This window comes from Phalacrocorax aristotelis, chromosome 8 (assembly GCF_949628215.1).
Source record: "Phalacrocorax aristotelis chromosome 8, bGulAri2.1, whole genome shotgun sequence".
NCBI lineage: Eukaryota > Metazoa > Chordata > Aves > Suliformes > Phalacrocoracidae > Phalacrocorax > Phalacrocorax aristotelis.
The window spans coordinates 10,889,603-10,906,373 of record NC_134283.1 but is presented as its reverse complement, the minus strand read 5'-3'; the positions used below and the strand labels follow the sequence as shown (position 1 = coordinate 10,906,373).

General features: G+C 40.0%; 1 protein-coding gene across 1 annotated transcript in view; it reads left to right on the top strand.

Moving 5' to 3' along the window:
* The first annotated feature begins 4,722 nt into the window (after window positions 1-4,722).
* Window positions 4,723-16,771, top strand: part of NAE1 (NEDD8 activating enzyme E1 subunit 1) — a 15,837-nt gene continuing 3,788 nt past the window's right edge. The window contains exons 1-15 of the mRNA XM_075101361.1: window positions 4,723-4,842; window positions 6,290-6,393; window positions 6,484-6,544; window positions 7,475-7,505; window positions 8,075-8,146; window positions 8,448-8,527; window positions 9,635-9,744; window positions 10,694-10,803; window positions 11,390-11,452; window positions 11,715-11,778; window positions 12,902-12,993; window positions 14,279-14,338; window positions 14,427-14,560; window positions 15,941-16,016; window positions 16,367-16,406. Of these exons, the coding sequence (XP_074957462.1) occupies window positions 4,787-4,842; window positions 6,290-6,393; window positions 6,484-6,544; window positions 7,475-7,505; window positions 8,075-8,146; window positions 8,448-8,527; window positions 9,635-9,744; window positions 10,694-10,803; window positions 11,390-11,452; window positions 11,715-11,778; window positions 12,902-12,993; window positions 14,279-14,338; window positions 14,427-14,560; window positions 15,941-16,016; window positions 16,367-16,406 (1,153 nt within the window). The 5' untranslated portion in view covers window positions 4,723-4,786. The remainder of the gene's footprint in view (window positions 4,843-6,289; window positions 6,394-6,483; window positions 6,545-7,474; window positions 7,506-8,074; window positions 8,147-8,447; window positions 8,528-9,634; window positions 9,745-10,693; window positions 10,804-11,389; window positions 11,453-11,714; window positions 11,779-12,901; window positions 12,994-14,278; window positions 14,339-14,426; window positions 14,561-15,940; window positions 16,017-16,366; window positions 16,407-16,771) is intronic.

Sequence of the window (16,771 nt, the reverse complement as noted above, 5' to 3'; positions counted from 1 at the left end):
AATTACATGTGCTACTTTTAAGCAAGGTAAAAACCACACCAATTAAGGATAAATTGGCAATCTGTGGGTTGTGGGGGTTTTTTTTGTGACTCTAAAGAAACTTTTTACGAAGACAAAAATAAAAGCACAGTTATATTAGGGAACACAACACAGCAGACTAGAGAAAAGGGCTGATCTGTGAAGCCTCATTTATCTGGTATGATCCAGTAGTTGCCTGTACCTTGCTAAACCCATGAAGAGGCTACAATGAGATATGCAATCTGCAGCTATAAAATGTCTTAAGACATTTTTATGGCAATAAAAATGGCGCCTTTGTAGTAATTTTGTTAGATCTGAGGAAATGCCATCTGGCAAGGCTACATTTCATAAACATATTGATTTTCACGAAGATGATAGCATAGAGAAATAGAGATTCTTCTACTACACAATCAAGAAAATGGAAGAAAGAAATCAATGGAAGCATTTTATGCAACTTCTATGTTGTGGTGATGCCTTGTAAGAATTTGTTTCCTTTTCAGGAGCTTTACATAGGATTCAGTTATAAAACCTTTGAGGCTCACTGATGCAAGCTAAATCACTGAATAAGGGATGTAAACTGCTGTAAAGGTGACCACAGAGTAGTTCTACAATGACTTACTCGGGCCAACTTCTCAATTTATTTCTGTTAAACTATTGTGATCTACTCAGGTGCCTGCATAGGCCTGATGCGCTGACACTGCAGGTATGTCTGCGGCCAAATCGTCAGCACACACAGGTCCTTGTGGTGACTCAAATACTGAAAGTAGTGCAGCAGCCCTGCCATTGCGTTAAAATACTTTGCTGCTTGGTAGGGTAAATGAGCTGCAAGATGTTGTGATGTTTTGGTTCTTATTCTTGTGTGGCTCTGTGCTGTGTTTGTAGACAGGGAAGTCAAATGTAGGTAGGGTCAGTCAGATGCAAATAGTCAGCAAAGCTGTTCTAGACCATGGGAAGAAGTACAAAAAATACCAACTTATCAGTGAAAAGAACAAATGGAAGATGAATTTTGTATATTAAAAAAAGCAGACTATATATTGGGGAAAACCGTATGCAAGATAGAGAATACTGAGCAACTGTTTACAAGAGAAACTTGAAAACTGAGGCAGAGCTCTTGCTCACAGGGCACAGTGCCATCGAAGTGGCCCAATGTCTACATGCATCTGACACAAATCCCCACTTCAGCTTTTATCTTCTCATATTCAAAATCACATAGATGTCTACACATGTGAACTACACAGGCAGGGCATAGGAAGACCTCTGAGACAAGAGAAAACATACTGAAGACATGGCAGGAAGTGGACTCCACAAAATGGACGTTTAAATGGTTAGAATTAGAAAAAGGGAAAAGGGGGAGCAACAGTACCTGAGAAGAAAGACAATAATAGCTTGAATAAAATTTTAGCTATAAATGATAGCCAGTGTGTATGTGACAGTTTAACATGCTCCCCCATCCAATCAGCCTTCAAAAAGAAATTTTGAGGTAAATACTAAGGTTTCCTTAAAGCTAGTATAATAGGGCTGCTTATACAAACATCATATTATTCCGTAACCCTGAGGCTTCTTGATATTGGCTGCCTCTAAGAATGGGTTTTCACTGATTCTGTCCTCAAATTACTGTTTATCACTTCAAAAGCTGCAGTCGTAATCTAATTGCATCTCAACTTTACCAACCTGAATCAGGGAGAATTACATCACACTCATGAAGTCAAACTTACAGAAGTGAGAAGACCAGAGTGGTAGGTGCATAAAGGGTAGATTTTTTCTAACGCTGAGCTAAAAGTGAAGTGCTCATGGTTTCCACAGATTTCTCACAGGCTTTGACTACATCTCAAAAGTGTCTGCCTAGGAGTGAATGACAGGAAGATATAGTTCCATCCACTACAGCCAAACATTTCAAACTGCGTTAAAGAATAATTCTGTCTTCCCCAGCCTTCCACTTATGGTTTTATTCCTCTCCAACAGTAATGATGAGTGAACAGAGCAGCAGCCTAGGAAAAATACATGGGTTCTTCTTCTGAACCTGTCACTACTTTGTGATACTGAACTAACAAAAAATGCTTCAGTTTTCCCATCCCTCTATATGGAATAATTATCTTTATGATTTAATTTGAGCTCTCTGTATTAAGATTGCTATATAAGTACTAAGCATTACAGTTAGAAAGCTCCAAGTAAGATTGGAATACCAAATATAACTTGAACATACTAAGCTTTGCAGGTTAGAGAAACTGGATTTTGAATCTCTAAGGCAAGGCGTCTCTGTAACACAGATCTGGAGTCACTGGGAGGTATTCACACAGGGAGATCACGTCACTTGAGGATAATGCTTTTGGTATATATTACTGCATCACCACAGAGGTTTAGAGCTCCATTTTAGGAGACATAAAATGAAAGAATAGTTATTTGGTTCCAAGGTGAATGGCTAAATGCCACACTGAGTGTATTTGCTTAAGTAACTCGGCAATTATCTTTACTGAGCTTAATAATGGCGACATACATGTGAAGAAGGTGTCATGTGCCTTCTTTATGTAATGCATATGAGTGTGTCTGATGTGTCATTGCCTATTAACTAATATATGGCAGAAATCCTGTCAGTTTGGGTATGGGCTCCTCACTCTAGAACCTTTGAAGTACAACAGGAGCAGATTAAATGTTAAAACATTTATCACTCCACAGCTAGCCTACACCTCAGGTTCTTGAAAGAGTATCTTGTTTATCCAGGCAGCTCAACTCTCTTCTTACACTGCCATTACTAATGCTGGCAGTTTCCAAATGTGAGTTATACTAAGGTGACATCTGATCTTTGTGTGTGCATTAAAATAATTTATAATGAACCCAGAAACTGCAGAAAAATACTTTGCAAGGTAAATATAAACAGGAGGGTGTACTGCCAACACTAAACACTAAAAAGCAGAATGATTCCAGATTTTTTTCATTTTTTAGTATTTTATTTTACAAGTGACCACCTACACTTTTTGATTGACAATAGAAATTTCAAATTTTATATTCTCAAGTTTTTCTTCAAAAACATGATAACTGTGTATTGAGATTCTCATCCATCCAGTGTTAACTCCAGGGGCTGAAAGTGGTAGTCCTTCTCCCACAGCTACATAATGAGATTCAAGAGATTTCTAAGGGAAAGAACTCAACATTTATTTACTGGGAGTCTCTTCCTGGCATAAAGGGGAAAAAAAAAGGGCCTCTAAGTAGAGAAGGGGTTGAGAAGAAAAGGACAAAAAGGGCATGCATAAAATTAACAATTTTGCAAGAGAAAGAGCTTCAATAAAATATGGGCCAAGAAGAAAGAAGGAATTTATTTGGAAAATTCTTGGGGAAGTAGGACTTGAAAAGAGGAACAGGATACCTGGCTCCCTAGGAGTTTCCCAGCCTTCACATGCCATTTTTTATTATTACTTGTCTTTGACTTTTAAAGCTATACACACTTGGCTGCTTTATACCAGAAATGGGGACTATATTTTGGAACTAAGTCTGAAATAATAATTCTTATGATTTATGGTTTGTCCAGTTGAAACTGTGTAATTGTAGCAGATAGCAAGAAGAGACAACTTTTGGTTTTGGTAAACAGAACATTCCTACATGTATTGTGACAGTCACTGAAATTTCAGCAGAAGGAAGGATTTACTGTGACATGGCAAACATAAAACATGGGAAAAAATGAACTTCAGAGGAGATACTGTGTATGGGAAAACAAAAGAGGAAGCACTGTGTTGTATTACAACGTCACCTGCAAGATATAAAACACTAAATTATAATTGCCCTGCTGTATACTTCATTCCAGCAGATATACAGCAAATTAAATTTACTGAAGAGAAGCAGATTAAAAGGATAACAGAATATCCTTTTATGGGCTAACAGATCAGCTGGAATGATGCACGCATTTTAGGACCTCCCTTTGCTGTTGAAACTTGGTGCCAGAGACGTCGGTTGAAATTTTTAATGATGTGAAAGTTTTCTTGTGTATACTTTCATAGTACAAGCTATATTGATCCCATATGGGAAGGTTTTCAGAACAAGTACACAGATGCAACAGCCTTTGGATTTTTTTGTCTCAATACTAAATAGAAATAATTACAATAAGGTACACCATTTCGGCAAAATGTATCTAAAATTATTTTTCTGACTGCAGGTATCTGCGGGTCTTCTGACTCAGACCGCTATGAAACGCTCCCAAACTTCACACCAGAGTGGGCTGAGAGATGAACAGAAAAACCCGCTTGGAACATACATCGCAGGAGTGGCGCCGTATCTTTAGAAATATATTCGTGAAGGAAACAGCGGTGCCCGCGGATCCCACCGACTTCAGCGTTCCCCACAGACATCAAGGCCTGCCTCCGCCGCTCCGTTTTTTTCTACTGTTCCCAAGTCTTGGCTCCGCCGAACAGCGACGGCCGCTCTTCTCATAGCCCGACAGGGTTTGGTAAAACCTCCGTGCCACCGCGAATGCCTTCCCCTACCCACGCAGGATTCAGCCAAGGCCCATGACTCGCGGAAGCAGCCGTGAGACGAATCCCGCAGCTCCGCGGGACTCCTCGGGGGGCGGGGAGGTGTCCGTGTCTGACAGCGCCGCCCGCAGGCACCGGACTTGTACCGCAGCGACTGCCCGCGCCAGGCGGGGCCCCGCAGCCGCCCCCACCGCTCCCCACGCCGCCCCGCGGTGCGGCCTGACTTCTCCCACCGGCCGCCGCCGCCCCCGGCCCCGCCCCGCCCCGCCCGCGCATGCGCAGTGGCTGCGGCGGGGGAGCGTGGGGCGATGGCGCAGGCGGGCCGGGCTAGCCTGAAGGAGCAACGATACGACCGGCAGCTGAGGTAGCGCGGTGGGGGCTGCTGCGCGCCTGTCCCCAGCTGTCGGGGCTGCTCGGCCTCCGCGGGGCTGGCACCGGCCTGTCGCTGGCCTCGCCAGGCCGGGCGGAGGGCGGGCTGCTGCGGAGTCCTGCCCCGCCGCTCGCTGCAGGCCAGGCCGGGGCCGCAGCCCGCGCTCCCGCGGCTCAGCCCGTTCAGCGACAGGCCGCTGCCGCCGCCGCCTCTGCGGCCACCTGTGAGGAGGGGCGCGCCGGGGGCCGGCCGGGGGCTGCGCTCCGCGGGCAGGGCCGCTTGCCGCCACTCCGTGCGCTCCCCGCGGGGCGGCCGCCGCCGGCTCCGGCCGCCCGGGCCGTGCCCAGTGTGTGGCTGCGGGCGGAGCCCGGGGACGGGCGGCCGCGTCCGAACCGGCCGGGGTGCTGTGGGCTTGTTGGGCTCGGCGAGAGCTGCGGGGGTGTTTGTGTCGGCCTCGGGCAAACGACAAGGTTAGATGGGAGGAGGGCGGCTGGTCTTGCAGCCCGCCGGCGTCGGGGGCGCGGCGCGGGTTGCGGGGCGGTTGCGTAGTTTGGGGGCCCGCGTTGCAGTGCGCTGCTCCGTCTCTTCCTAACTTGGTTTTGTGAGAGTCAGGAGAGTGGGGCATTTGTGACTGAGTACGGTCAAGTCCCGATTTCTGCCTGAATTTTATTTTATAGATGTTTCGGGTATATTACCATACTCATGGAGACTGATTTCCCCCAGCTTGTGCGTTTCAGTGTCTTGTAGTATAAATTCCAAAACAAACAAAAAAAGTATTACTTATAATAAAACTTACTTAAAAGAGAGCATTCAGTTTTAGGGCGAGATTGTCTAAGGAGTGTTTTGGCCCATGCTGAGTTTTTTAAAAAATTAAGTACATTACAACAGAAAAAGATGTGCACATTCATATGGCGTGGAGTATAAAGATGGAGAAAATCAAATGTCAGGAAAATTGGGTTGTTTTTTAGAAAGGTTCAAGTTTGTTACAGTAAGTTTTCTTAAGTAAAGCTTATTTTGGTTAGTGCTTTTTAGTCCCTCTCAACAGTGAATGGGAAGTAGTAATCTGGCTTCTGTTTGTGGTAGCTTAAATGACAAGACCCGAGGGAATGGCAGAAGGGTGTGCTGGGGAGGTTTATGTTGGATATTAGGAAAAGGTCCTTCCCCCAGAGGGTGGTGGAGCCCTGGAACAGGCTCCCCAGGGAGGCAGGCACTCACGGCACCAGCCTGGCACTATTCAAGAAGTACTTGGACAGCATCCTCAGAGACATGGTATGAATTTGGGGTTGTCCTGTGCAGGGACAGGAGTTGGACTTGGAAGGGACCCACAGGATCATTAACTCGGGACACACTGATTCTATGAAATGTTTTCCATTTCTTTATATAGGCTTTACAATCTGAAATGAAGTAACTTCAGAACGTTTCTCTTCCCATCCCAATATAGATTGTGGGGTGACCATGGACAAGAAGCTTTAGAATCTGCCCACGTCTGTGTGATAAATGCAACGGCGACAGGAACGGAAATACTCAAAAACTTAGTGCTGCCAGGTAAGTAGGTACCTCTTCTGTATTTTCTTTGTAATGTGTCTGATCACTTCATAATGCCTAGTTATTCACAGTAATCTTTTCTCCCCCAAGGTATTGGTTCATTTACAGTTGTCGATGGGAATCGAGTCTCTGGAGAAGATGTTGGAAATAAGTAGGTTTGTTACTAGTTTCCGATACAAATTGAGAAGTAGCACGGTTTCATAAGTAGTTCCGTCTCTATGCTTGTTAAGAAATCCTATAAAATTCTTAGTAATTTTAGAAGTCTATATGTTTTTCCTGGTCTTCTGTTGTTTGGGGTGTTTGTGATGTACAGAGCATGCATGATCATTTTGATATTAGCTGCTAAATTTTACATAGTTTTTTTAGTTGCTGTTTTTGTGTCTTACAGGTCTGTTTGCTTCATGCTTCACGTTTTTAAAGGCAATGGTCTACTCAATATAAAAATATTTTAAAATAACTTGTTTGCTGTAATCTTGAGATATGACAGTGCAAGATTCGCTTGCATTTCAGCATAGCTAAATGTATTTTCTGTAATTTTGGTCATGAAAATATCTTACTTTTCATTAGTTTATCATTGTGACTGACTGATGGCCATTAATTAGTGTTTGCATCTTTGAAAGGCTGTGGGCAGCAGGGGAAAGGACAAGAAACTCTTTACAAATCCTAGAAAAAATACTAATTCTAGATTGCATTCTCTTATGGTTCAGGTAGATACCTCAAAGATCTGTCTACTTACAGGTGTTACACATCGGGGAAGGATGTTCTATTACATGAAGAAATGATTGCTAATGGGTCTTTAATTAGCCCAGTGAAAAAGAATCTGCAGTATGATCCTGGCTTCTAGAGGAATTTGGCATGTCTTATTTTTCAGATTTGTGGCTCGGGCATGGGCAAGCTTCCTTAAACTGATCATGATGAAAAAATTACAGTGGTAGGGAGAAGAAAAGCAGATTTAAGGGGGAGCTCAGTTTGTTGTTTATGAGAGTCAGCAACACATTCTGCACTACAAAATGTAGCTTTAACATTATTTTTCTTCAAAATAAAGCTTCACGTGTAACTCTCTTTCTTGTCTCCTTTTCAGTTTCTTTCTACAAAAAAGCCATATTGGTCAGGTAAGGAGATAATGTCACTAAGTGTATTGAAAGCATGAAAATAGAGTAAATACTCAGATGTGGTATTATGATGCTAAATGCTAAACATGTGTGTATCGGTTAAAATCTATTAGTTCTTTGACGAAATTCCTCATGCTTACTTTTTAGTTGCTTATAAGTAAGAAGATAAGTTCAATTCTGGCAAGATTGCATGTATAAAATTAACAGAATATGGTTAAGAAAAATCTTTGGAAGGATAAGGTGGAGGAGAATTGTGGTTGAAGGAGTAAACCTGAGAGTAGAGAGGTGTAAGAGAGGAAAAAAAATCGCAACAGGAGAGTACAAAAGGAAATTAATGAATAGTTGTCATATAAATTTTTGTTTTTAAAATTATATTACTGAAAATGGTCTCAAAGAAATGCCTGCTGTTAAGTGATTTATTCTTTCATCAGGTAAGCAAGGCCTGGAGTAAGAAATCCTAGCTTATGATGAAGTCTTTTTTTTTTTAACCATGTAGCATATGTAATACTGATATACTATATAAATTATGTTTCAAGAGATTAAGCTTTGTTTTGATTGTTCTGAAACAGAATCGTGCCCAGAGTGCCACTGAGCTCTTGCAAGAATTGAATAATGATGTTTCGGGAAACTTTGTTGAAGAGGTTTGTTTTACTAAATTAGTTGTATGTTTCTTGTTACACAATGTGACAAAAGTATGAAATAATAGCCTTCTGTTGTCTTTGTAACGTTGCAGTTTAAGTAGCTTCATGATAACACAATATTTGAGGAAGATGATCCTAAGTTGCGAAAAGTAAATTTATGTATTTTAAACATTATTTTATAACTTCATAATTTCATAGCTTTCACTTAACGGTTTACATTGACTATTGAACAGACTTACTGTGTATTCAGAAATTTTCACAGCGTTTCCTGACTTTTTTTTTTTTTCCCCTTACTATTTAGAGTCCAGAAAAACTTCTAGACACTGACCCTTCCTTTTTTAATCGGTTTAACTTGGTGGTTGCCACGCAACTACCAGAAAGGTAAAGAATCATCTAAAGTTGTTTGTTTTTCATTCAGCTGTAAAAGCAGATTTCAATTGCAGGCATATTCTTGCAGGAAAACTTACACAAAACAGAACTCTCTCATTGTGAAGGAAAGTTACAGTAAATGAGGGCATTTTTCTGTGGACCTTTTTGTTTGTTAATACATGGTTTAAAATCTCTTTCAGATCCATGCCTGACTCCTAGGTGCTGTCTCCAGGTGTATTTGTCTACGTCACATGCTCTTGTAGTGAAAGCTGTTTCTGGTCCAAAATGGCTGTAACAAGTATTCTTATGTAAAACCTAACAGATAATAGGAGCTATGATACCTTTAGATTTTTGCAAGTGTGTTTAATCGTTTGTGTGGGTCTTTCTATTTTACCCATGTATGTAATTGCCGATACAAACTTCGTCAAGACCAGAAATTTTTGCACTTTTTTTAATCTCTTCCTGCTGAGAGGCCTCTCCCATGCTGCCTTCCAGTAAACGGTACAGATGAAACACAACTACTCTGAGTATTGAGAAACATGGGGGAGAAGAGTGTGCTTCTGTTTCAGTAGACAAGCTGCCTCCTCAGAGGCAAGAGGTTGCTGGATAGATGAATAGTTAAATCTTGCTTTTGTAAGGAAGTGGCTGGTGTTCATATCTTTCCCCCTACTTACAGAGGAGCTGGAGATGCTGTCCCTTACAAGACTAAGAGCCACCTTGCCTCTTTGAAGTGGTGGTTCCCTTGCAGGCATTTGGGAATAAATAGTATTTCTTACGTGCTATTCAAACACCTCTGATTGGAATTGTCCCTACTAGAAGTTAAGTTTGTGCAACACACAGATCTAATTCTTTTTTCTTTCTTTCACAACTCATTGAAGTTTTTTGTTTAACTGATATTTGGAGCATTTGGGAGGATGGAGTTAAAGATAAGTGAGCTAATGGATTAAAGTATTTCTAACCTAGTGTAAAATCACGTATAAAATTAATCACCTTATATGTGCTTAGTGATGATAATATTAGAGTTCTCTCATACAAAACTTCTTTCACAAGTGACTTGTACAAGAGTTAACTGTTGTCCTCTTGTACATCTGAAGAAAACCCAAATGTTTCTCCTTGCAGTACGTTGCTGCGCTTGGCTGAACTCCTCTGGAATTATAATGTTCCTCTGCTGGTCTGCAGGACTTATGGACTGGTTGGTTATATGAGAGTCATTATTAAAGAACATACAGGTTAGAGAGTTCTTCTGAGATAAAGACTTTTTAGAAAAGTTTAAAGCTTCAGTATGTGATGTCACTTTTTTTGTATTTTTATCTAGTGTTGTATTTAGTATTTGTTAAGTCTTATGTAGTTTGTAGTTCATCACCAGGACCATTCTTTGAGGAATGCATAGAAATTACGACTGCAACAAATAATAAAATTGGAGATTATCCTGATGTTAAAATTAAATTACATGAAACACTTATTTTGAGGATTGTCATGGTTTAGCCCCTGTCACTAACTAAACACCATGCAGCTGCTGTCTCACTCCCCCCAGCTCTATGGGATGGGGGAGAGAATCACAAGGGCCAAAGTAAGAAAACTCGTGGGTTAAGAGTTTAATAATTAAAATAAAACAGTAGTAGTGGTAGTAATAACCAATAATATGATGAGAAGGAAAATAACGAGAGAGAGAGAGGGAGGTGAAACCTTGGGAGGAGGGGGGAAAAAACAAAACAAACCCACAAGTGATGCAACCGCTCACCACCCACTGACCAGCGCTGCCGTTCCCCAAGCCACGATCGCTGCTTCCCCCAGCCAGCTCCCACCAGCTGACTCCTGCCAGATGGTATACAGGGCATGATGTCATATGATATGGAATATCCCTTTGGCCAGTTTGGATCAGCTGTTCTGGCTGTGCCCCCCTCCCCTCCCAGCTTCTTGTGCATGAGAGGCTGGAAAAGTCCTTCACTAGTACAAGCAGTACCTGGCAACAACTAAAACATCCGTGTGTTAACATTATTCTCATGCTAAGTCCAAAACAGAGCTTTATACCAGCTATAGTGAAGAAAACTATCTCTATCCCAGCTCAAATGATGGTTAGGATCAAGCAGTTGAATGAGCAGATGATGCACTCTATTTGACTGTATTGAAAGCCTGACATAAAACTGTGAAAGGCATGGTGTTATTTTATTTTCACAGTTGTTGAATCTCATCCTGACAATACGTTAGAAGATCTGAGACTGGACAAACCATTTCCAGAACTGAGGGAACACATTCAATCTTACGACTTGGATCATATGGACAAAAAGGTTGGTATGTGGTTTGCACCATGTGCTCTAAGGCAGATGCAGACGTAGAACAGGGACCCGATGAAAATGGCTCTTGGCAGATGATGGGTTTTGGTCCCGAGTCTCGTCGGAGCAGAGGCGACTGTAGAATCAGTCACAAGGTACTAATTTTGGCCTCTGCCCCAAATGCTACATTCTGTATTTAAATCTTAAGCAAGTGGGAGTCTTGAAGTCAGGAATATTCTTGGACAACTTGATCTTTTGTTAGATTGATTCCCCCTCACCCCTCCTTTTTTATTATTTTTATGATTACCAACTGCTGCAGAGCTTTGCGGTGTGGAGATTGGTGCATAACATGAGTTCCACTCCAGAAAAATATGGGACAACTTGGCTCAGCCACCCTTCTTTTAAGTAAAGGAATAATAATTTAGTAATTTGTTTTATAGTAGTTAGAGAATGTTATTTCTGAATCAAAATCTGGAACATATCCTGTGTTTTTGCAAGAGTGGAAGGGATGTTAGGAGTTTATGTTTAAAATAGGTTTTTAATTTGTCTCCTGTTTTTATCTTTTTCTCAACTTGACAAAGGTTTCTCTGTTCAATTACAGGACCACAGCCACACTCCATGGATTGTGATTGTAGCCAAGTATCTAACAAAATGGTTCAATGAGGTATATTGCAAAACTGGATACATCATCTGTCTTTTTTTTAAGTTATTATTACTACTACTACTACAGACATGGATTTTCTAAACTATAGTATTATTTTGGCAATGTGTAACAAAGAAAACAAGGTGGAATCATTAAAAAAATTACTAATTGAAATAAAGTGAATGACTGAACAATGACCAACTCTAGAGTTCAGCAGTCTGAATACAATGAGGTTAGTAGTAGATATTTTAAAGACAAAATGTTTTTGTGTTTTTAAATTTAGAAAAGTGATCAGTTGCCTAAGAGTTACAAAGAAAAAGAAGCCTTCAGACAACTGATTCGGCAAGGTAATATACGTTCTAGGAATCACTTACTCGTTGGCAGAAATATGTAAGGCAATATCTGAAAAATAATCAGAAGTTCTCTCAGCGTTAATATATGAAAATCTGCTGGCATATATAGTATGATTCTTCTGCTAAATGATTGTTTTATACAGGTGGGTCTTAAGATCCCAGATTTGCTTATAAATGCAGTTTGGCAGTGTTTCTTACTGTTCACTGTTTAAGATCAAAAGTATGTCTTAATTTGGGTGGGAGGAGAGGCCTTAGAAGAAAATCCTGTAGAAAATGTTGATGTTTAATGTGGAAAATGTGACACAGAGGAAAGCAGCTGGCTTTTGGCACTGAAATGGTTATTAACTGCAAGTATTTAGTTGGTCAGTTGACCCACCAAACTGTCGGTAATCACTGGAAATCCGAATAACTAATTGAAAGAGAGAAAGAAAGATTATGTAGCTACTGAATGCACTGTAACCAGTCTGTGAACAGTCTTCATTTTTGCAGAGGTTTCAGTCCAATACCTTTTTGGATGCTGAAATTAATGAGGCATTTTTACGATATAGAAATATGTTGTCTTAAATTGTTGTAGAATAAAAACATTAACTGAATTTTTGGTATTTCCTCATTTAAAGCTGGCCTGTGTGCAAACTGCTGAGTGGTTCTGCCATCCTTATGCCAGGTTGGGCTAGGGAACTGATCTGATCGGTAGTAATTACCTTTGGTTAAATTAGGTTTGTTGTGGAGTCTATTTCTTGGTTTGGCTTGCTGTGTGCGTTCTTAAGTGTTTGCCAAATTTGATAAAACCCCAACACAACATGACTGGGGATGGGAAGGAGACTTGACTTGCCTTTTTACCACCATCTACATTAATTTAGTGATTATGAATCTTTACTCTCTCACACAAATAAACTGGTATTTTTGTGATAAGTAACTTTTGTTTAACGTCACAGGAAAATTAACCATATGCAGAATGCCTGTGTAGTTAGTTTTATCAGTAGGTCTTACTGGTAATTCAAATCTTTGCTGATAAGTTGTTATGCCACAAACACATTCAAAGCCAGCGTGCTCTGTTGGTAGGACCTAAATGATGAGATGTCATTCAGGGATTGTGTTTGTGGTTTTTTTTAATAAGGTATCTTAAAGAATGAAAATGGGACGCCAGAAGATGAGGAAAACTTTGAGGAAGCTATAAAAAATGTGAACACAGCATTAAATACCACAGAGGTAAAATAAACATTTATATAACAAAATTGAAGAAATTTCAACTACTTCATTGTTTCAGAATATATTATGCACTTTCAGGACAGTAATTCCATTTGCAACATTTATATTTAGCTAAAACAGGATTAGTACAATTCTTAAAATTGAAGTGATGTGTAGTAAAATAGACCTAGACTATGTGGCACTGCAACTTGTGGAAATTCTTTTTATTTCCTTGCTCATGCAAAGAAGCTACATTTTCTTCCTGAAGACTTGAGTCCAAGTATGGAATGAGCCAGTAACCGGAGTTCATTAGTAGCTTAGTCCTATCTTAGGCTTTATCAGATTTTGTTTTACAGATTAAACTGTGAAGTGCGTGGTACAACTATAAAGAATTAGCAGTCACTGATGTGGATGATTTAAATACATTGCTAGAGAGAGACTCAGCATTTGTTGAAATTGTGCTATACTGAAGCGACTTGCTATAGTATTTATTCTGTATAGAAATTAAGTGCTGCGAGGGACCTTTGACTCGGCAAATTCAATACTTTCTTCTTGCAGAAACATGTTATGAAATTTCTTTCATAAACTGATCAAGCTTAAAAACATTAGAAGTGAAGTTTTCATTGTTTCTAAATAATCCTGAAGTAGTAACTCAGAGTTTAGAACTGACCTCTGATTTCCATAACATCTCATCCATGGTAAATTGCAAAAGCTACATGAGGTAAAAGCACATTCTGCCATTCTTTTTAGATTACGTTCCATTTTTATTTGAGCTGTGCTGATCCTTGCTTGGACAGTCAAGTTAAATCTCCCAAAACAGCAGCAGGTAAAGCTTAGTGCTGACATCTGAGCCGCTACAGCGTGTGTCCCAGGCTATTAGTGATTTGTTTGTTTGTGTGCCAGACTGAACTGCAACAGTTAAGGAGTCAAAACACTCTAATTTTTGCAGCCCCTCTTTGGTTCCCCAGCCTTCTTGCTGCTCTGCCTCTGGCAGGAAGGAGAGGCAGCTGAGACTGGTAGTACCTTTTGCTGGTGCTGCTACCAGGTTTTTTTAAATCTTCCATGTAGAAGGTGGAAATAAGGTGAGATTTTGTTTGTAACACCTTGATCAGAAGCACATACCTTGTTCTCAGGCAGTGGTACTATTTGAAATAAGTCTGGGAAGCACTGACTGTGTAAGATGCAGAAGAGATTTTGTACAAAATTTGGAGGTTGCTTAGAGTTGGATCACCTGTGTAACGAGTGTTGAGGTAATTCAGGAAATGGCAAGTCAAGTAAATAAAAACCCAATTATTTTTTTTCTTAGATTCCAAGGTGCATTGAAGAGATTTTTAATGATAATTGCTGCATAAATCTCACAGAGCAGGTAATGAGTAATTAAGGGTAAAACTTAAATGTGGAAAAAGCATCATAAATAATACTTGTGTACATGACTGGCTCTCATGCATTTGCAGTCGCCCTCCTTCTGGATTTTGGCTCGAGCTGTAAAGGAATTTGTGGCAAATGAGGGGCAAGGAAGCTTGCCTGTCCGGGGCACTATTCCTGATATGATAGCAGACTCCAATAAATTTATCAAATTGCAAAATGTGTAAGTATACAATTTATTTCTTTGGTAGTTACTAGTGAGAGTGAATGGTGATAACTTCAGACCGCACAAAGTGCATGAATTCCTGCACTAAAAGAAAAGCGTGTACTTGGGACTGGGGTGAGGAGGGGTACGGGAAGCATGGCAGACCAGAGCTGTCTGCTCCCTGTGTAGATGCTGTCTGCGGTTTGGAACCAGGGCCTAAGCCTTCAGCGCATCTTAGTTTTCTCAGGCTGGGTAATAAGTGATCACTTCTCTTCATTTCAGATTTAGTAAAGACCTTCATATAGACAGTAGATCCCATAGCCCAGCCACTGCTGTCCAAAGCAAAATGTTGCTTAAACACAGCCTTTGGTTTTTTTCCTCGATATGTATGCCACCCTGGTTACAGAAATTCTACTTTCCTAGAACTTAATTCTAAATACTTAATTCTAATTAATGTTCTTTGAAGGGATTGCTTGGTAGATAAGGAAGAGTAAATGAACATTCTAAATTCTAAAGAGCATCAGTATGGATCAAAATTTTAGGAAGGCCATCTTTGAATGCATGCATTCTCAACATGAACTCGCTATTCCTGTGCGTCCTGGTCATGATGCAAATTGTTGGGCCAAAAAGACCTTCTTACAGCATTAACACATTTACTTCGCAGCTGATTGCTTTTTCTTTCTTTTTTTTTAAAATCTTTAAAATGAAGCAGTATCTTGCAGAAGACTTATAAACAATTGACTGCTGTTGCTTCACGGAAGTTACTCTGTATAATGACAGTAAAGCCAAGAACTTTTATCATTATTTTGCTAAATGAAAGCATAATTGCTTGAATTTGCACAGATACCCTAATGTGTAAATCTGAATTCTTTAAGCATCAGTCCTTAACTTCCAGATCCTAACGTACTTCAGTTCTCAATTCCAATAAGCATTACAGGGTTTTCATTTGCAGATAACACAATTACAGTTCCTTAAAGTGAGCTCTTAAATTGAGTTTTAGTAAATACTGTGTTGACATGTTTGCATTGTCATAGGTCTTAATGGAACTAATACACTGTGGCTACAAATATTAAGATACAGAAATCAGTGAAATACTGGAAGCCCAATGAAGGACAGATAGCTGTTGTTCTGAAACTACTTAATATTTTTCCTCTGACTGTTAGTAGTAATATCCACTTTAATTTTAACCTGTTTCTAAGCCACATGTTTTGTGAACAGCTGAGCTGTGCTGAAGAGTCATACAGGGAGGTAATGAGTGCGTTGGTGGCCTCGAGGTAGCTCACTTCCATTTATGGGGCGTGTATTTTGTCTTTATAATATAAACCAAAAAGACATGGTCTTCACTATGAGGTTGATGGCTTTATGCTGTAATTATTAAGACTTCTTTATTATTAACAGATACCGTGAAAAAGCAAAGAAGGATATTGCTGCTGTGGGTAACCATGCTGCTAAACTGTTACAATCCCTAGGCAAGGTAATTACAAATGTATGGTCATTCTGACAGGATAGAAATATTTTTACCGTGACATTCTGTACAGAAATAAGTCACAGGAGTCAGATATGAAAAGAGAAGGCCTAATTACCTCATTCTCTTCAAAGGGTTTAAGTAAGTTCTAATGAAATTGAATATCTGTGGTCTGCTCTATCACTCCTGGTTTGGTTATACAAAAGTAAAGGGCATACAGGGGTGTGTTATTTACAATTTAATATATCTTTTTTTCTTTTACAAGAACAACTAGGTATTCTGCATGAATATATGAATATGTGAAAATATAAGTTCTCTGGCCATTGTATGTATTGGAATGAGTTTATTCTCTCTTTTAGGCACTCGAATCTATTTCAGAGAGAGAACTAAAATTGTTTTGTGAGTATGCGTGGATTCTGTTGCTGTGTTTATGCAAATGATCAAATAATCAAAAACTTCTGAATTATAATGTAGTTATCAGTAACTCAGTATTAGAATTTTTCAAATAAGTGCTTAGCAGTTGCATTGCTCATTCAGTGGAAGCAGCAGGTGTTCAGCATCTCTTAATAGTGAAGCTATAGATGTTGGCTTGTAAAAGATACAACACTTTTTCAGGTCCAAACAACAGGTAGCAGATGCCGTCTACCTTCTGTGATGAGTACTCTTGCCCATTCTGTGATACTGACTTCAGGTTGTGGGGTCTGTAAACTTCTGGTAGTCTGAAGAGGTAGAGCAGTGATGCAGTGAGTAGTACTGTTGATGGC